Below are 20,707 nucleotides of genomic sequence, written 5' to 3'. Positions count from 1 at the left end.
GTGAAGTTGCCCTCAAACAAACACGTTTTATATGAACAAGAGTAAAAAAAATGACTTCAAGGTGATCTCAAAGATCATGATAGACTTTAGTGGCATTACATCTTAGGCGATCTTTTTGCCCAAGACGTAACTTTTTTCCTAAAAGCGAGAGCAAGATTGTGAGTTTAGGATGACCCCCCATGGCATCTAAAAAGCCCAGAAACCTTAACAAGCCTCAGATAGTGATTCTTGTGCTAACCTTACATTTTCAAAATTCAAAAGTGTGATAACTCATACAATTTAAAGTAGCATAAGTTGATTTTTTAGTATGATATAGCTTATCTAATGTAGTATGCTGTATTCAAAGGAGAATCAAACAGTTATATCCCCTATGAGTTATAGGCACTAGGGTAACTATTGGAGGGATCTGTAAGAAGGCCCAACACCTTGACCATGGTTAGGGTTAGGGTTATACTCTAAATATTCCTTACCATGATTTTGTTGGGCAACTCAATCCCGTTGTCATCAGTGTTCAGCGTGAAACCCACATTCATTGTCTTATGTCGACTAAAATCCTGTGACAGGAGCCACCACATTGTGTTATGGAGTAACCTTGAGATAAACTTCCATGGTGTCCATTCTCCCGCAAACGGTCTTCTTCCTCTCTCAAAGGCTTGTTGATTTATTTGGCAATATACCTCTACCCTTATTTTTTTAGCTTATGCACCTTTCCTTCAAGAACATTCCAAGAATTAAAACGCTTCTTTCCTTTAAAGATCCAGGTTTTTAGTCACTTCTTTCCTGTTTACGCTTGATCCAACTGGTTAGGAGCAAGCTTTTCAGGGTTCTTTTCAGGTCCATTTTCTTCACACCACTTTTCAAACACCCTTATGCAGTTGACTGTGCTTTTTTGAGTGTTCTTGTTTTCTGTGGCATATTTCAATGCCACTATATCTTCATCTGTAACTCCCTTACTAAAACCTTGCAATACACGTGCAGAATACACGTTCTTTCCTGTTTACGCTTGAACCAACTGGTTAGGAGCAAGCTTTTCAGGGTTCTTTTCAGGTCCATTTTCTTCACACCACTTTTTAAACACCCTTATGCAGTTGACTGTGCTTTTTTGAGTGTTCTTGTTTTCTGTGGCATCTTGCCACAGAAATGCCACTATATCTTCATCTGTAACTCCCTTACTAAAACCTCGCAATACATGTGCGGAAAAGTTCAAATAAACGAAGAGTCAGTCACAAAACAACGACTGTTAACTGCTTCAGTTAGGAAGCTTGCAAAAATTACTGTCTAGATAGTAAAAGTAGTTTTAATGAAATTAACATTCATTTAAGAAATACAAAATCACGAAAGCAAAAATATAAATATCTGACTATACACGTGTGAGTCGTCTAGATGATGAATACCTTACCATGACTGGCTGCTTTGGTGTTATTCAACAGTCCTTTTTGTTCCCTGGAACTTTCTTTCAAATCTTCTTTTACTTTCACCTCTTCCTTGGCAGCTGATCTGCATCAAGGTCTTCCTTGTTGCACATTAGGTATTGCTCTCTGTCAGTCAAGTATTCTCAGAAGTATTCTGTCTAATAGTATTGTTCTCTTTTGTTGACTAAAATGCCCATTTTACATGCACTGGTAGCTAACCATCAAATGCATCATTGATGAAACAAACATTTAATCCAGTTTTTTTAATATCATCTGCCATTTTATGTCTTGGCAGAATTTTATGAAGAAAGTGATCATGCAGCAGTTACTACAGTACAGTGTTGTTATTGGTTACAGAGAACACAGGAGTACATCGATCAAATGTTCTTGCTATCGAGGGATATCCCGATAGTGTTGGTATTTTCTTGAAAACTTTTATCAACATACAGCACCCATCACAAAAAAGAAGAAAGAAGGACTAAAATAAGTCCAAGACTTGTTATTCACTGGGTAAAACCATCTTCAGTGGGAATTTCAATAGCTGAGCAACATTGGAAGGCTAAAATATTGCCTGTATATATCAAAATAGACTGCCATTACAACCACACTGTAACTATTATATGTACCTTATAAATATAAATAACAATTAGTTTATCGAGATTTCTACCACCCATAGAAATTGAGCGAATAATCTGGTTGTTTTAGTATAAATTTACTAGACGTTTAAAACTTAATACAGCAAGAGATAGCATGTTTTCATTGAATAATGACAGAAACAGGCCACACCGTGCGCAAAAATTGACATATGCGCCACATTTCATTGGGTTCTGCGTACACCTTTGCATTTCATTCAAGAAAACGTCATACACTCGAAACTGCAACAAAGAGCCAAGTTTTTTTTATTGTTAAACGACAATCAAAGATAACGGATGTAAAAGTTTTAAATCTGAGAAATGTGAAAAACGAGAAACTTATGAAAAGTTAAAAACTGTTTTAACGAAAAAAGTTGTTGCTGACAATGGAGACAGTGCAGCCATGGAAGCTGAACGGCTGTGAAAGGTGAATGGTTGACTGCTCATAAACTTGGGATGCCACGGCAGGAGATGAGCTAGATTGATTATTCTCCTTTTAAATCTGTAGCTGAACGTTGGAGCGATTCTGAAGAGCCAGTTGGCGGTGTGTCTGTCAAAATGTGTGTCAAAATGTTGGACATGTTTTCCTTCTGGTGGAACGATGCCCTCACATTGTATGATTCAATTGAGCTGTCTGACTTGTGGCCTGTCACTGCCTTGATGTGTCTTGCCTCCACGTTGTGATCTGATAAAACAGTTATGGCTGTGGCCCTTACACAGTAGTTGGTGAGTTGTTGAGTAATTCCAGCTGCCATACTCATGGTTTTGATCATATTGGCGAGTGTGGATTCTCCGACTGGTGAATAACAATACCACAGGGTTTCATTCCCAGGGTTGAATTCTGCTGAAAGCTCTCTCAGCCGTTGGAAGAGGCAGTCCAATTTGGGATTGTGATGCTTGAGTTAAGAATCTTAGAAGAGTCATTGCTTAGTTCATGATCCACTTCAACGTTTGCTTCCTCAAGTTCTGCACGCATCTCATTCAGCTCTCTTTCCAGCTATGCACAGTGTAACGGCTGCCCCTGCAAAGTCAGCTTAATTCTTTCTGGGTTTGTCTTGGACACAGGCTTTGACTGTCGCCTCTCCTTTGCATTATTGGAATTTTTTACAGAGACCACAAGCTGCACACACAGAGTCTTGTTCACACAGGAGCAAACAGCCCTTTGCTCTCCAATATCCCTCGTGTAGGAACTGCTGGCTGTCCTCATCCACCACCAAGTCTGGATCCAAAGGAATCACATGATGATACAGTTTGCTTGTCATTTCACAAGCATTTACCACACCACAAAGTTTAAATTCCTCTAACTCTTTGATAACAACAGATACAGTAACATTGCACATCGATCGTTGGTGTCTGAGGTACAGGTCATGATCTTCTACAAGGAACGATCCAAATACTTTCACGGTAAAACACAGACTTTTGTCTATGATTAGCTCCAGGTCTGCCAGCAGAAAACATTCGATGTGTTTTCTGAGAACAAGTCTGTCAGCAAATAATGTGACTCCAGTTATTAATAGTTTTTAATTTTAATCCTTTCACTCTTTGACACAGCTCGCTGAACGTCTTGTAGTAAACACTAGACAAAGGTTGCTTGTGGTCCTTCACCACTGCTCTGCCAGGTCTTGTCGCTGGTTTGTTCGTTTTGTGGCTCTTTTGTGGCATATCCAGCGTTTAAAGAGCACCAAAATCTCGGTTTTTCTTGGTTAATTTGACAGAATGAACTGTAAAAAAAACGAAAAGGGGTAAAATTAAGACTTAGATTTACCATTAAAATCAAGAGAACAGCAAGCATATAGAAAGGCCAAACTATAAACAGTGCTAAGTTGAACTGTAAAAAAAGCACAAATCGCACAATTAATAAGAACTATACTTACAAATTTCAATATCTTCAGCTGCAAAATGCTTTTCGCATGGGTGCACATGGTCTTTCTCGATCAACTCCTTGAAACTTTGATCCAAATCCCTCATCTTCTTAATCTCTCCGAGCCATTCCTTCCTCCATAACGCATGTGCTTTGTCCTTCTTCAGTTCTTGATTCGTATTTCTACTTCCTCTCTTGATGTCTTTAGCTGATCAATGAACTCTCCGCAGTCCTTCTTTGAGCCCGTTTTTAGGTTTGTGGCCTCAAAATATGCATCTTTTACATCACCATTTTCGTTGACAACACTCCATTGGACAAGTGTCTGCTTATCTGCAAGTTTCACTTTGGTCTTGGTCACAATGTACAATGTACATCTTTCGAGGGAAACTCAACAGAGTATTTGGGATGAAAACAAAATCTAAACAGCTTCAGTGTTACTACAGGAAAAGTATAAATTGTCACCAAATTCCTCTTTAAATTCATTGCTTTCAATGTACTGCAAAAGTCCCTTTAAGGCATTCATGGTTACCGGAAAAAGAAACAAGAGATGTAATTCCACTGCAGTGTAACTATTTAATTTGAGAGCGGCACCCTTGCGTGCTGATATCATAGCTAACTATAAACATTACATGGGTAATATCAAGAGGCATGAGTCGTTGTCTCCCGCCCCCCCTCCCCCCTCTGCAACATTACATCACATGCCATAATATTATACACTTGAGATTCACTCTGGGCATAAGGATTAGTGGTGTATGCATGAAAGCTTATTTCAATCAATAGTATAGTAAATGGTTTTTCAAAGTAGGGTATTAAAGTATTAAATACCAGTGATAGCTAATTATAATAATATAATGAGTATTATGTTTCTTCTCTATTTGTTAATATAGAATCCATTATCATTAAGTAGTAACCTACTGACTACTTTTAATTAATAAAGGTGTCATTAAAGGTTGCAGTTTTGTATGTGTGAGTATATGTTACACAAACACCAAAAGTTTAATATGTATGCAATTGTTTTAAAAACAGAGCCTGTGTGGCAGGCATCCAGAGGGAAGGGAGACAGGGTGAAACATGCAAGCACAGAGAAGAAACAATCGTGCATGCTTGTTTTTCACTTGTGGGCTTTGCATGCTTGTTCCTTTTCCACGCTCACTCGTTCCCCCCCCCCCTCGCTGGAAATTTTTGAAAATAACAACCCTAAAAGGTACCAGAATCTCATTTTTTGTGTGTGTGATTCTGAAACAACAAATTTTCATGTAAAGAAATTCAGAAATAAAAGTTTTTTGTGGTTTAATATGGTTAAGACTTTCTTCATATTTACAGATCGATGAACCTTAAGGCCCCCAAAAGTTACTGCGAGAACACTAGCAGCAGTGGTTCCCAACCCCCTTTACTTTTAATTCCCCCACTCAATTGAGTTTTGTCCAAATCCCCTGGCCATCCCTGCACGGTTACATACGTACTTGGCCATCTTTTCCTTTGGCTGCATTTCTTTGTATTTCCCAAAGTACTTTGTAAGTTTCAGTGGGGCGTTGTTGTCGATGACCTCTCCATTTCATGCCACTCTTGTTAAAATTTGCACTTCTGGTCGAATTTACCTCACTTCTGCAGTCATTCAAGCATCTATCTTCTCCCATTGCTTGCCTGCCAAAAATATCGGCCATGATGAGTTTTCTTCGCTAAGCTGAGAAATAAATCCTGTCAGTTTCTTTTTAACATTGGCCTGAACGTGCTCTAAGCCTAGAAGATAGATCGACCGATTGTTTCTTGGGGTATTCCGCCAAAAAGTGTCACATCTTTAACAGAAGCAAGGACATGCAATCCTTCCAGTTTACAGTCTTCTCTCTATTTATGTTATCTATATTAAATTTATATTAAATTTATATTTATTAAATTAAATAATTTTTATTTGATATAATAAAACAAAAAGTGAAAAAACTTTAAAAAAGAAGGCGGCAAGGCCGCCACTGTGCAGTTTTCCAATTACCACAGAGCGGTCAGTCTAAAACGCAGACCATGCAGACTGCAGACCGTGCAGACTGAGTAATTTTTCTCTTTTTTTACAATGTGTTTAACAAAACTTTTTACGAACGTTTTCGAAAGTTCGTTAGAAGTTCGCTACGAACTTTAGGGGGAATTTCATTACGTAGTTGTCAATCAAATTATGAACTTCGAAACGAAATTGTCAATTTCACTTGCAGCGAATTTGGCAGGTTGAGAAGTTCGCAAGCAGAGAAGAAGTTCGCACCAGTTCGTTTAATTTGGTGAAATGGATCCGTTCACAGTACAAGGAAAAGTCCAAGTAAGTCAGGGAATCATCGAAAGTTGGCTTCAAGGTCAAGGATTATTTTATTTAGGCCCTAGCTTGTTGAGTTTCTTCTACTGTCTGTGTCAGAGAGCGTGTTACACTGCAAACATTGGAACATTGTAAGTTATAGGTAAAACGAACTGAGCAGAGATAGCAGTTTATTTGTTTAGTTACATGTTTCTAGTTCAATTTTATAACGTAATCAAATGCTTCAGTTGGTATTTATGCTTTGGGAATAGAGTGTTTTTCGTGAGAAATCCCCATAAATTTTGTATTTCATAACACTGTCCTTAATAATAAAATATTAGCAATTCGTAAATAAATACACATTTCAATTGTTCAAAAGCAAGCGTTGTTTATTGGTTAATTAATTTAAGAACGTCAAAATTTTTTCAACCAAACCTTATTTTTTTACAAATATAAATTATTTCAGAGGAACAGAGTTAATCACGAACAGACAGATGGCGCGACTTGCGTGTTGTGTAAACACAGAAGTATAACAACACTGAATTGAAATGTTCTGGTTTTCTGCGGTTTTCCAAACTGATGTGTATGCATGAAGCGGAAAACGTTTTTTTTTTTAGGAAGATTTTTACGGCACACGCAAACAGTATTTTTACATGTAAACTGGTTCATCTGTTGAAATTGTTTCCTTCGAAACTGCACACGGGAGAACTTGTAATCTATTTTTAGTCGGGAGTCGGGTGACATTGGGAAAACTCAGTTGTATAAACATTCACAAACCATTTTCAGGGCAGCCTTGCTTTTTAGTCCGTTGATTTTCTGCCTTCCTGGACTTGAAATTGCTTTTTACAGTACTGGGAACGGTTTTATTTCACCAAATAAAACGAACTGGCGCGAACATCTTCTCAACTTGCGAACTTCTCAACCTGCCAACTTCGCTGCAAATTGACAATTTCGAAGTTCGTTTCGATGTTCGTAATTTGATTGACAACTACGTAATGAAATTCCCCCTAAAGTCCGTAGCGAGACTTTGCGAATTTGAAACGAACTTTGGATACCGTTCGTAAAAAGTTTTGTTAAACACAATGTAAAAAAAAATTACTCAGTCTGCACGGTCTGCAGTCTGCAGCAATTGGCTGTATAATCTGAGAAAAAAGGGAAAACAAAAATGAGAAATCTACATTGTAACAAAAAGTAATACAAGTATGCCTTTTTTAATTGTGTCAAGAAAAAAGCAGAAAAAAAGTGTTGTAAACTAGGTGATTTTTGTTGTTATGTTTTTCCTCCTTTCTTGTTTCTGTTTTTCCTTTAAGTCAGTACGTTTTCATCGCTAGTTAGTAGCTTTGTTGTTGTAAAATTATATTTTGAATATTTATTGTAAATAGTGTGTGGTGTGTAAATGAAATTTAAATATAAAAAACTATTGTTCTGAAACACAAAATTGAGGTGAGTGAATAATTTCCAGCTGTGGTACTTTGAACAGCAGTACTACCACTCTTGGAATCAGATGATATTACAAGAACGGTATGAAATAAATTGCCACTCATCTTTCAATAATTTATGATGCAACACAACAAATATTGAAAATTAAAAACAATGTATCTGGACAGTAAAAATGCTGATTACACAGAAACTTGAAAGTTTTCAATTTGTGCACGGATTAGGCTATTCAGAATTGCTGGAGACGATGCACAACAATGACCAGCATTGTATTTCACAAATTACTTTGTAAATTTTAGTGGGGTGTTTGTTGTTGATGACTTCTCCATTTCGTGCCACTTCTTTTAAAACTTTGAACTTCTGGTTGAATTCTTCTTCGCTTCTGCAGTCATACAAGCATCTATCTTTTCCCATTGCTCGCCTGCCAAAAATATCTTTGGAGAAAAAATTCTCCTTACTAACAAAACAGCAAAATGGGTAGGGGACCAGGCCATATCATGGATCCTGTCGACTGAGAACCCTTGGATGGAATCTGGGCCCCCCCATCACTTAATATGCACCAGCCCTTTCTTGATTTGAGATTGCTGCCTTCTTATTGTTTTGACTTTCAAAATTAACCCTCCCCATTGTAGTAACCATCCCACCCGTCTGAAACCCACTGTCCTCAACAGTCAGATTGTAAGAGTAGTTGAAATGATTGTCATCTTTGTCTGGCATCTCATTCGTTCCGCTTCTTGTTGACATCCCCACTCCGAAATGACAAGGCCTCTCTCCCATCCTCTTTGCCATATCCCTTCCCATGGCACCCCCACTTGAAAAATTCAAAGGCCGTCCTCCCATCCCAGCAAAATCCCTCTCCGTGACCCCCCTTATGTCAAGTTTATTTTTTAAATTTTGTTATGAAATTTAGCGATATAAAATCACGACGTTTCGACCTCTCCGAGGTCATTTTCAAGTGCGAATAAAAATATAAAATTAGCATAAATATATTAAAATAGTAAAATAGGCAAAATTGTCACGAACGCTGAAAAGCGATAAAATATGTAAAAATAAGTGACAAAATATTAATGAAGTTAAAAGGGTTAAAAAACTTAAAAATACAGAAACAATAAGAGTAATTAAAAAGAAAAACCGACCTAAACAAATAGTTTTGCGCGAATGGAATCGCATTGTTTGTTCAGAGTTGGTTTCAGTTCTTTGATAAAAAACATTTCATAAATAAGGCAGTCAAACTTGCTCTGACACTTCTTCAAAATTCTAAAAAACTGCGCAATGTCATCTGGGGCTATATCGTGTTGTTCCTTTAGGTGAGTACCAATGGCCGATCCCTTATGTTCTTCAATCCGTTGGTGAAGATGTCGGCACGTGTATCCGACATACCCTGCATCACACAGGTTACACTGAAAATTATACACAACGCATTGTTGATTCACAAGGGGTGGCTTGTCTTCCCTCACTTTGATTTCATCCTTGATTTTCCGACTCGTGTACACGGGGCTGATGTCTACCTTGATCTTCCGGCTGAGGTCTCCAAGTTGTCTGCGGACCGAATTTGCAGATTTCTGGTCTTTGAAAGGCAGCACGATTCTGATTGGGTCTTGCTTCTCAAGATCGTTTTGTTGGGTAGGTGCATCCTCGGACACTTAAGACTCAATAAATTGACGGATGGTTGACTGTACAAGTTCGTCTGGGTAGCACAGACGGGAAAAGGTCACTTTGAGGCGTTCACACTCTTGATGAAACAATTTCCACGAAGAAGAGAGCTTGAATGCATGGTTGAGCATGGTGTTCAATAGTGATCGTTTATATCTTACATCCACATGGCTATGATAGTGTAACAATAGCCCGGTGTCCGTAGGCTTTCGGTACACCTTCGTGTCTAAATGGCATCCATTCCTGATGATATCCATTCCCAAGAAGGGGAGTCTGCCATTTTCTTCAAGCTCCATTGTGAAGTTGATAGAAGGATGACTGTTGTTTAACGTAATTAAGAACTCAGAGGCTGTTTCTACATCAGGCATTGCGCTAAGCGTATCATCGACATAGCGTTTGTAGAAGGCAGGCATCTCGTTTCTGGTTTCTAATTGTTTCTCGATGTTGCACATGAATGTGTTAGCCATGAGAGGTCCCAGTGGCGAACCCATAGCAACACCGTCCACCTGTTCGAAAAGGCTTCCTTCGAACTGGAAAAGCTGATTTTTCGTCGCAACTCGTAACAACTCAATCAGATCCGACTTCGTGATGTTAAGATTGTGTTCTTTGTTAAACCAGTCGTTTTCAAAGGCTCTTTCTGCGATGTTTTCAATGGTTTCATCTACAGGTACGTTGGTGAAAAGTGAAGATACGTCATATGACACTAAGATGTCATGGTCGTTGATTTCCATCCCATGGAGTTCATTGGCGAATTGGAAAATGTCACTGACGGTGTGGTCGTTGACGGACAAGGGTTTCAACTTTTCATCCAGCCACTTTGCAAGCTTGTAATTGTATGTTCCAGTAGCCGACAGTATCGGACGCATGGCTAGCTTCTTCTTGTGGGTTTTTGGCAAACCATAAAGATGGGCAAGTCTCGAGCCTTTCTGGATTACTGAATCAGCAATAGCTTTGGGCAAGATTCTTTGTACCACCGAGGATAACTCTTTCTCTTTCTGAAGCAACGGATGGAAATGCTTCGGAGGTCTTCCTCGTGTTCTTGGTCTCTCAAGGCCTACAGGCGTGAACTTTGTCTCGTCATTAATGGATGACTCCTTCAACAGACGCACATAGTCAGTTTTGTCCATCACGACTACTCCTGAGCCCTTATCAGGCTTGGTAACAATGATGTCATCTCTCTTCTTAAGCTGGCCTATTGCTCGCAGCATTGCTTTAGGTGGTGCTGGACCTTTGCGTTCGCTGTAATTAAGGGCAATCGATCGTAATGTTGCCGCTGCTAATTCTTTATCGTCGCTGCTAAGCTTCGGTTCTAGTTTCCAATATGCCTTTTCAAAGGTTGCTAGGATTTCTCTCGGTGATATTCGTTGTGGGAGAGAAAAGTTAAGCCCTCGACACAATACCAGCTTTTGGAAAAACGAGAGCCTGTACGAGGATATGTTCTTGATGTGCTCATCGATGTTCGTATCGGCGGCCAGAAGTCTTGAGATCTTTTTGGTATGACCACTCATTAGGTGTTGGTATTGCTCGTTGCGAAGGGTTACGATCGTTTTCAGAATGCAGATGAAGCGAAGCGGCGAGCATTCTTCCTTGATTTCCTGGTAAACATCACTGATTTCCTTCTTCAACTCCGCAGTTTGTTTGGTTTTCTGGCGAAGCTCTTCAGCAATAACATTCCGCTCAAAATCAGTGGAAGATCTATTCCATTTTTCAGATTTGGTCTTGTCGACTCTTGCGAATGTCGGTGTACCGAAAGCCTACGGACACCGGGCTATTGTTACACTATCATAGCCATGTGGATGTAAGATATAAACGATCACTATTGAACACCATGCTCAACCGTGCATTCAAGCTCTCTTCTTTGTGGAAATTTTTTCATCAAGAGTGTGAACGCCTCAAAGTGACCTTTTCCCGTCTGTGCTACCCAGACGAACTTGTACAGTCAACCATCCGTCAATTTATTGAGTCTAAAGTGTCCGAGGATGCACCTACCCAACAAAACGATCTTGAGAAGCAAGACCCAATCAGAATCATGCTGCCTTTCAAAGACCAGAAATCTGCAAATTCGGTCCGCAGACAACTTGGAGACCTCAGCCGGAAGATCAAGGTAGACATCAGCCCCGTGTACACGAGTCGGAAAATCAAGGATGAAATCAAAGTGAGGGAAGACAAGCCACCCCTTGTGAATCAACAATGCGTTGTGTATAATTTTCAGTGTAACCTGTGTGATGCAGGGTATGTCGGATACACGTGCCGACATCTTCACCAACGGATTGAAGAACATAAGGGATCGGCCATTGGTACTCACCTAAAGGAACAACACGATATGGCCCCAGATGACATTGCGCAGTTTTTTAGAATTTTTTTTTTAGAATTTTGAAGAAGTGTCAGAGCAAGTTTGACTGCCTTATTTATGAAATGTTTTTTATCAAAGAACTGAAACCAACTCTGAACAAACAATGCGATTCCATCCGCGCAAAACTATTTGTTTAGGTCGGTTTTTCTTTTTAATTACTCTTATTGTTTCTGTATTTTTAAGTTTTTTAACCCTTTTAACTTCATTAATATTTTGTCACTTATTTTTACATATTTTATCGCTATTCAGCGTTCATGACAATTTTGCCTATTTTACTATTTTAATATATTTATGCTAATTTTATATTTTTATTCGCACTTGAAAATGACCTCGGAGAGGTCGAAACGTCGTGATTTTATATCGCTAAATTTCATAACAAAATCTATATCCAAGAAGTTATTTTTTAAAATAGTAATTAAAACATTTTCAAAAATAATACAACTCTTTTAACTTTCACAAACATGTTTTGACGGTACATCAGTCATTGTCAGTGTGACGGTTATGAAAGTTTGCAGTGATTTGAAACGTGCCTGTTACAAATCATACGTTACATTGCATTGAAAAACAATACACTAGAAAAACTTCGGAGTTAATGGAATTCAAAGATGCACGTGCAGCTATAGGGAAAGTGTCAAATTGATGTGTTTGACCTGTTGATTAATGTCAGGCTTTTCCTACTTGATGTACATAGACTCCTTAAGCTTAATTTGGTACTTGGTAGGTTGTGCGACACCTGTTCAAAGTTGTGTGCTGTTCTCTACTACTGCCCTTGTGACATAACAATGGAGTTACATTCCTAATACATGCTCGGGATAAAGATTCTTAAAGAAAATAGTAAAAAAATTCTGAATATCGTTGTAAAAACCTAACCTGGTGTTGTTGATCTTGAAGGTCCTGTCAATGAGTGTTTTAACCAGCCCCATTTTGTAGCAAAATTCTCCTCAAACTCCCACAACCTTTTTTTGCTCTCCTCTGCTTTCTTGCAAAAAATTGGTAAGCAAGCCTTTGATGGATAAAACATATGGTTAAAACAATTTTGTAGTGTTGCTGGTGAAATGGTGGGTAAAGACATTTCTTGTATTTCAATCACTTCTCATAATGCGCATGAGTATGAGGCAGAACTGTTATTTAATTAGAGTATTAAATGCTATTCAGTTATCTTTACCAGATCATAATAACATTGTTAACAAATACTTATAATGGCTTCCACTTTTCTTGGGTCGATTTTTTTTTGCCATGTTTGCCTATTATGTTTGAACTTGCCAGTTCGTCATCACTAAGAAAAACAGCTGTCAGGCGCAAGCACATTGCACCTGGGTCTCTTGCTTATTTTTCAATTTTGACAATTACAGCCCTGTTAACAGTCACTTTTTACCCAAGGTGAAAAATGCTTGATTCGTTGTCATCCGTGCTACCTGTGGCTGCTTGCTCCTCTAATTAAATAACATTAATAAAGGCATTTAAAATAACAATGATAAATAATAATAATCATTTATATAGCGCTATTTAGCTAATCTTTCATAGCGCTTTACAATCACTATACTAAAATATAAAAATAAGATATAAAAATACCTTACTAAATTAAATCTACTGAGCTAAAATATCAATGCATGCACAAAAAGAAGTTATAAAAGTTAAAAATTTGAAAACTAAAAATATCATGATTATTAAACAGGACTTAAAGTATAAAAAAGTCATTAGAAATAAAAATTAAATGCCATAGGTTTCTTTAAAATATGTTATCTCCCTTTGAAAAATCTTATTTAGTAACAAATCTTATGTTTTAAGAAATAAATTTAAGTGGTTTCACTCTGGGCTTACCAAATTGATTTAAATTCAGTCACTGAATGATTGAATCCTGTTTTTCTGACCAGGTCACTGAGTACTTTGAGTCAGTTTCATCAGCTTACAATTCATTTTTGGGGCACAATTCCTGCACATTGCCACGAATGATCCTAATACAAAGTTCATTAAATTAAGATAACAAATGTAAGTTAGGAGTTTCTTGTTGGCCATATTTAAAGGTGCAGGCAGAATCACTGAACAGTTCAGGTAATGTACACCACAAGACACAAAACGAGGTTCTGCTAAAAAGATAATTTGTGAAAGGAAATATTGACAGCAGTGAGTGCTGACTGGATGCAAAGAAATTAAATGCACAAAGTCCATATTACCATATTAGTGCCCATATTACCCTTACTCTTCTTATTAGCTTGTTGGGAATGGATTATCTTTGGTTATGCAAACACTGAAATTATAGGTATTTGGAGCAAAACGGTTGCCATGGCAACGTCACAACTTGTTTTTTTTTTGTGTCTTGTGGTGTACATCAATTGTACCAAGTTTGAAGAAATTTTCACTGTGTAACCATACACAGTGAAAATTATTTTGTCATACTGCCTGGATGTCTAAGGCCACAATTGGTGTAACCAGTTACTCAAAAACTTTCTAGTTTGACAAGCTTCAATTTCTGAGTCAGGGACAACCATATAGAAAATACATGATTTCAACCTTGCTTCTTTCCTATCGAATTGATTGTCTCGTAGACGCCATCAGCAAATAAGTTGGAATCTCTACTTTTTTCCACTCTTAAGTTTTATCGCTGTAAGTTTTCCAACAAGCTCAGATTTCCTGTCCTTTGACTTGAATGAAATTTCAAAATGACTTCAGCATGCTAACATTAAAGGAGCTGATCTTTTGATTGTGATGTAGCCTGTGAGCAGGCTATTGATTCTATTGGCGAGCAAAGCAAGCCGAGAAGAGGAGTTGTAGTAAATTAGATGCTGTACTGACATCTTGATGTCATAGCGATTGAGTGTTCCAAGAGGGAAACACATAAGTCCTTAATGTGTAGCTGAAGTGATGGTGAAGAAGCCTCGAGAGGGAGCAAACTATGATAAGTTCATTAAAAGCAACCTGTACTCACCTGCCTCGTAGTATCACTTACTGGGCCCTTAACAAAAAGCCTAACTAAAAAATCTTAACCCTGAGCTTTTTCCATGGAGTTGATTATCAGATCTAGAGGACTTTGCATTCTCACAAGTGCCTTGTGAACAAACTACATTTGGAGCAGCACCAAAGGGTTCTGTATTATCTTATCAGCAGAGGCTCACAGAGAAGTATGTCATAAATGATTATTGCCCGCACTTCATTTCTTAAGCTGCCCTTGCCTGATGCAGGCAGAAGGTTTGAAAACAATGTGTCAGATTGTTTCAAATCTGCAAAGCTGGTGTCTGTCTGTCACTTAAGATATGGCACAGAACTTAGAAGAAAAAACTAGAGAACAGAATGAAAGTGAGCTTTGGCATTCACTGCGAAAAAAAAAAGAATAAGTTTGGAATAGTGGCAAAGCGAATTTGTAATTTTGATAGTCTGGTTAAACAACGTCAGCCATCTAGGCTTGTTCAGACAGCTGCTATAAGGTATGGTGAACTTGCAAGCGGTCTTGTTATAAAACCAAAATGACCCTGGCTAGGAAGTTCCCCTGACAGAAAGGTTTATGACATTGAGGCAGCTCAAACTGGTTCATCAAGTCCTTATGGCTTGTTTGAGACAAAGGTTGTCCAGGAGGAAACAACTTGTTTAGATGATGTGGCTTATTTAAAGTGTGATCCCATTTCCAATAAATTAACCCTGAACAAGAAAACTTCATATTACTTACAAGTACAATGTCAACTAGGTACCACTGGCCTGGATTGGTGTGACTTTTCCTGTTATATTAATGATGATTTGTTTTTGCCAAAGAATGCTACGTATTTCATCCTTTATTTTTTCAAGAGGTTGATTTGTTTTATTTTAACTACCGGTATTTTTTGTAATACCATGTATTTGTTAAAAATATATCGACCTAATTAAATATGTCTTTCAAAGTATTTTGAAGCGGCCTATTAGGTCATTGCATGGGTACAAAAACATGTTTTTAGACCTCTTACAATGTACAATTCATTAAGGAAGAATAAAATGCATGACCCATCTGTAGCACACAGCCCGAACAAATCTGCAAGGAGGGAAAAAATATTTGAGACTAGTAAGCAGAAAATGTGGACAGGGAAGGAGCCCAGGAGGAAAGGGGCAAGAAGTGGGATTTCCAGAAGAAGGAATACCGTCATTAACTGAGGAGCCACAAGGCCAGCTCAAATCCACGATCACTCTTCGTTCCTGAGAGTCACGCTTGGCCACCGTGTTGAGAGGAGAAACCACAAAACCGTCAGGAAAAGGCGGTGCATCAAAGGGTCCTACAACGCGACCAAGTAAAATCTCGTTACTAATATAGTCCTGAACTGCGGAAGGAAAATCCAACGCGCCACGGTGGGTACGAAGGTCGAACACTGGAAGGGTGTGGTTAGTGTAGCCAAGTGGCCAACCAAATTCCAAAAAGTCACAAATGACACTGTCCTCATAGTCTTGAAGCAAGGCACGCCACACTGGAATATTCAGACGAGAAGGAACGGGAATACAAAGTCCAGTATAATTGAACTGTCCAGAAGAAAAAACAGCACAGTGAGCGTCGACAAAGGAACTCGTGACAGGACGTGTTGCGTAATCAAAAACTAAATGTCTTGATTGTGAAAACTTAATAAACGTATTGTCTTGTGGGGAAAAACTAGAACTGGAATACGAAAATTCTGACTGTCCAGAATCGAAATGTCTCGCAGGAGAAAAGTCTTGCAATAAAAAGTCTCGAGTAAACTGGCTAGAACCACAACAAAAATCCAAAACGGGCACGCCCCCCAGCTTTGGCTCCATGAAGACCAGGAGGCGAAAAATAGTCTAGTTTTTTGACGTCGCCGGCGAATCTTTCGCAGAATCTTTTAGAGGACAATCAGAAGAATGCTCACGATGTGACTCCTGCTTTCGAAGACGAGTCCAGCACGCTGCGCAGATATGTTTCAACCATTTGCGTTCGCCATGGATAAATCCGAAGTGGTCTTTAACGCTAATGCATTGTTCTCGCTGATAATCGCGACAAAATAAAACTGGCACTGAAGAATTCGGCAATTTCTCCTTCAATGGGTGTCCGTAAAGTGTTCTACTTTCCAAATGAAGATAAGAGTCTCCCCATTTAACAAGTCCACGCTCAATTTCGAGCAACACGGAACCATGAAAATTTAGAACGGCCGACCATTCGTACTGTTGTGCGAAGTGCATTAAGGATACCAGATGTTTTTCACGCTCCGTGCGCTCTAAAGGAGTGATATCCTTACATAACAAAATTTGAGCGTATAAAGCCACGAACTCCGCCAACGTTAACTCCTCATATTTGACCTCACGCTGCGCTCGTGTGATACAAAGAAAACTGTGATACAAAACCTCACTGGTAGCTTTTGCCTCCCGGCCAGATACTAGAGACCTTACGCAATGATGACGTCGCCAAGGTCGAGGTCGTCGGGAGTCTAATGGAGCCGTCGACGTTCTGATCGCCGGCGTCGCATTTCGCGATACTTACGCAAGCAGTCATGCGTACGCCGCAGAGGCGGGAGTTTCAAGTTGGCGGGAGTTTGTAGTCACCATATTCGCAGCTCTTGTAACTGTAACTGTAAACATCATAGACGATGAAGAATTCATTCTCCTTTATGAAATGAATTCTTCGAAAAACCCGGATTTCCCGTACTGGAAGTATGAGCCGTTTGACTTGGATTGTTTATCCGACGAAGAATGCAAAGCTGAATTTCGTTTTTGGAAAAACGATATTTATCTGCTGAAAGAAGTCATGCAATTACCTGATGAGATAATCTGCTATAACAGATTGGTTGTTAGTGGGGTCGAGGCACTTTGTATTTTGTTAAAACGATTTGCCTACCCTATTAGATACAGTGATATGTGCCCAAGATTTGCTAGACCTGTTCCACAGCTTAGTATGATTACATCAGAAGTGATGAATTTGGTGTACAACCATCACAGCTACCGCCTGACAAGCATGCAGCAGGACTGGCTTTCTCCTGCGAGTCTTCAGAACTATGCTGATGCGATTCATAATGCTGGGGCTCCCTACACCAACTGCTGGGGTTTTGTTGATGGAACAGTCAGGCCAGTTTGTAGACCTGGGACTTTACAAAGGATTTTATATAATGGGCACAAAAGAGTGCATGCAATAAAGTTTCAGTCAGTGGTTGCTCCAAATGGCCTGATAGCAAACTTGTTTGGTCCTGTTGAAGGGCGTCGCCATGATAGTGGTATGCTTCGTGATTCAAATCTCCTAACACAGTTACAGCTTTATTCTCATTCACCTCATGGAGACCCATTGTGTATTTATGGAGATCTGGGATATCCCTTGCGGCCACAACTACAAGCACCCTTTAGGGGATTGCACCTAACTCCACTTCAGCAGAATTTTAATACATCAATGAGTCAAGTTAGAACCAGCGTGGAATGGGTCTTCGGGGACATTATCAATTACTTTAGTTTTCTTGATTTTAAGAAAAACTTAAAAATTGGATTAAGTGCAGTGGGTAAAATGTACATTGTTTGTGCCCTTTTAACTAATGCTCGCACATGTTTATATTCTTCGACCACTGGCAGTTATTTCAACTTAGACCCTCCCTCATTACAAGATTATTTTTCATAATGAAATGTAAGTCACATAGCCAGGCTAGCCTAATTGATCCTTTCAAGCTGCAATACAGGTTTCAATACTTTAGGGCAAATTGAGACAATTACAAATCATTTAAGTTTGTACTTATATTTACTTGTCCAGTTAAACCTGTAGCAATTACCTATAATTGACTGTTACCTATATATAACACACAAAAAATCTTGTAAACAACCGTAAGTAACAACTGTAAGTCAGATGGCCTGACATTAGTTTTGTGAGCTTAGTACTTAAGCCAGTCAGTGCTAAATGAAAGGCAACGAGTCAAACCCTGTATAGAGTTTCAGCTTGTATATTTCGAACTAGCTCTGGATTTTGGTTATATTTTGAATTATTCAAGAAATCATAAGTTAATGTTACATTTTAAACATCCTTCACTCTTGATATCATTTTATTTAGCAGATAAAAAAATATTTTGCAGTATTTTACTAGATTGCAGTTCCAAAACAGACAAACTACAAGTCACAGTGGCTGTGTGGTTTTTGGTGAAAGTATGTCATTATACAGAAAAAGTTAAAATAATGGTACAAATTTTGACATTTTGTTCTGAGACAAAAACAAACTATTGTATAACCTTTGCAAACTTCATGTATTACAGAAATAAAAGTTGCAGAAGTCCTCTCATGTATGGTAGCTGTGCACATGTTTTGTCAAGGGTTGCACTATCTTGACTAAATTGCAGTCATGGGATTACAAAATTGCCTGTTGGGGGGTGAGTGATTTCTACAGATCACAAAAACCATAGCCTTGAAAATTGTAAAATAAATTAAAAATTTCTGAAATCTTCAACCCCCCTCAAACACAAACTTGAATTGACATGGCTTATTGTCACTGCTAAAAATATAATTTTATTGATGAATCCTTCCTTACAAAGTTCTTGTAAACAATTACTTAAAGTAGCAACACACATCAAAGAATCAAATTCTGATAAATGCTTATAACAACAACACTGCTTACAAAAGAGTGATAAGCATTGACTCTGGTTAACAACAACTACATTAGTTTAAGTTATAAAGTACATCAAAGTTCCATAACTCAAGCCTTGCCCTAAAAGGTAGGCTTCAAAATGAACAGGTTACATGAAACATTTCAAAATACCTCAGCCAGGAACTTAGTTCTTAGACATCTTCTCCAGCAGAGTAAATAAAAGTTGTGACTGTTGCTGCTGCATTTGTTGTTGCTGTTGTGCTTGTTTCATCTGCATCTGCTGGTATTGCTGTTGTTGTTGCATCAGCTGCTGCTGTAAGCTAAGCTGCTGTGCTTGAAAATGCTCAAACATTTTCTCCATATTCTGAGAGGTTGAATTTTGCTTCCGAATGGCTTCAAGCTGCATTTCTTTTTGATATTCCATGTCTTGCCGTTTAAGCTGCATCTCTTCCTTCCTCAATTCGAATTCTTTTTCTGCTTTGGTTTGCAGGTACATCATGGTTTCAGTTCCACTTTTTCGTGGCTTTTTCTTTGAGGTCAAGCAATCATCTTTTTCTTCCCCATGCCGTTTTTGCGTTTGTCCCAGGGATTCCAATGCTTTCTGGCGAACTTCCTCTGCCTTTTTTCGATCAAGTAATTCCTTGCCCTGCTTTTCTTTTGTTTCTTTATCATGGCTGCTTAAAGCCTCCTCTGTTTCCTCGAGTATGTTTTCAAGGAGTTTATCTAGTTCGGTCTCATCTGTAGTCGAGCCGCTCTCACTCTCTTGTGCTCTCATCTTTTTCTTGTGCTTATCTAACAGCAATCTGTATCTATCTCTCACCGATTTCTGATTCACTGTGAAAGATATTTCTTCAACAGCACATAAATCATTGGCAATACTAGTCCAAGCATTTCCACTGTGAGTACTCCCCGATTTAAACTGGTAAGGTTTGATGAATAAAATTTCGCGACAAAGATACACGTCGTGCATCTCGGACCACTTCATCGCACCACTACAAAAAGAACACAAAAAGATGTTGATAGCATGTACTCTTGTTTTACTGGTGCCCAAGAGAACCGATACAAAAGACAAAATAATATAGTCAGCTTCCTTTACAAGGCGGTCTTCCAACTCAACATTCACTGTGAATACATACATGTTTATGGTCAAATGACGGGAATTTTTGCGAAGTTCCACTTGAGAAATCCTTAATTACTCAAAAAGCATTATGCCATCAGAAAGCTCACCTTTTCTTAGCAGTTTGAGCGTCTTTTCCTTGCTTGCCTTCCGCTGCCATGTTTTCCTCTGCGACGACTTCAAACCCGCCAGTTTCGCGACGGCGTGTGTTGGCGACGTCTTAGAATAATTAGGTAAAATATGCACGCATGCGCGTTACGCCTAAATTAAGTCATGCACGACGTCGACATTGGCGACGTCGTCATTGCGTAAGGTCCCTTTTAACTTACCAGGACGCTAGGAAGGTGCAGAAGTAGCTCCTGATTGCTGAATAGGGTCGGTCTCATTCTCAGACTCGCTATCATCCGAACCACCAACGCCAAGGTGCTCTACCCATCGATCCACGATCTTA

The 20,707-nt window shown here is 38.8% G+C and overlaps 3 protein-coding genes and 2 pseudogenes across 4 annotated transcripts; 1 reads left to right on the top strand and 4 right to left on the bottom strand.

The window, feature by feature from the left end:
* Positions 1-2,900: 2,900 nt before the first annotated feature.
* LOC144647899 (uncharacterized) lies at positions 2,901-4,012 on the bottom strand (annotated as a pseudogene). The gene is made up of 3 exons (XR_013569647.1): positions 3,919-4,012; positions 3,166-3,765; positions 2,901-3,065 (listed from the first exon to the last, which is right to left on the bottom strand). The product of XR_013569647.1 is annotated as an uncharacterized LOC144647899 (transcript).
* A 4,741-nt stretch (positions 4,013-8,753) lies between these two features.
* LOC144648727 (uncharacterized) lies at positions 8,754-10,425 on the bottom strand (annotated as a pseudogene).
* Positions 10,426-16,114: 5,689 nt separating this feature from the next.
* On the bottom strand, positions 16,115-17,081 carry LOC144647898 (uncharacterized). Its single transcript, XM_078507582.1, has 2 exons — positions 17,070-17,081; positions 16,115-16,951 (listed from the first exon to the last, which is right to left on the bottom strand). Exons 1-2 carry the CDS (start codon positions 17,079-17,081, stop codon positions 16,394-16,396), a joined length of 570 nt encoding a protein of 189 aa, XP_078363708.1. The 3' UTR covers positions 16,115-16,393.
* Positions 17,082-17,188: 107 nt separating this feature from the next.
* Positions 17,189-19,328, top strand: LOC144650202 (uncharacterized). Its single transcript, XM_078509856.1, has one exon. The coding sequence runs from the start codon at positions 17,202-17,204 to the stop codon at positions 18,186-18,188; it is 987 nt and encodes a 328-aa protein (XP_078365982.1). The 5' UTR covers positions 17,189-17,201; the 3' UTR covers positions 18,189-19,328.
* On the bottom strand, positions 19,320-20,501 carry LOC144650203 (uncharacterized). The gene is made up of 2 exons (XM_078509857.1): positions 20,367-20,501; positions 19,320-20,131 (listed from the first exon to the last, which is right to left on the bottom strand). The coding sequence occupies exons 1-2, from the start codon at positions 20,414-20,416 to the stop codon at positions 19,324-19,326; spliced, it is 858 nt and encodes a 285-aa protein (XP_078365983.1). The 5' UTR covers positions 20,417-20,501; the 3' UTR covers positions 19,320-19,323.
* Positions 20,502-20,707: the final 206 nt, after the last annotated feature.

Source organism: Oculina patagonica, chromosome 4, assembly GCF_052425735.1.
Source record: "Oculina patagonica isolate OP01 chromosome 4, crgOcupat, whole genome shotgun sequence".
Classification (NCBI taxonomy): domain Eukaryota; kingdom Metazoa; phylum Cnidaria; class Anthozoa; order Scleractinia; family Oculinidae; genus Oculina; species Oculina patagonica.
Note: the sequence above shows the minus strand (reverse complement) of the source record. Positions and strands in the feature narration are given on the sequence as shown.

Bases quoted from the DNA above. Each gene is read 5' to 3' on its own strand.
- LOC144650202 (XM_078509856.1), top strand. From the start codon at position 17,202: ATGAATTCTTCGAAAAACCCGGATTTCCCGTACTGGAAGTATGAGCCG.
- LOC144650203 (XM_078509857.1), bottom strand. From the start codon at position 20,416: ATGGCAGCGGAAGGCAAGCAAGGAAAAGACGCTCAAACTGCTAAGAAA. The intron at 20,132-20,366 runs GTGAGCTTTCTG...TTCTTTTTGTAG, and splicing joins GCTCAAACTGCTAAGAAAAG to TGGTGCGATGAAGTGGTCCG.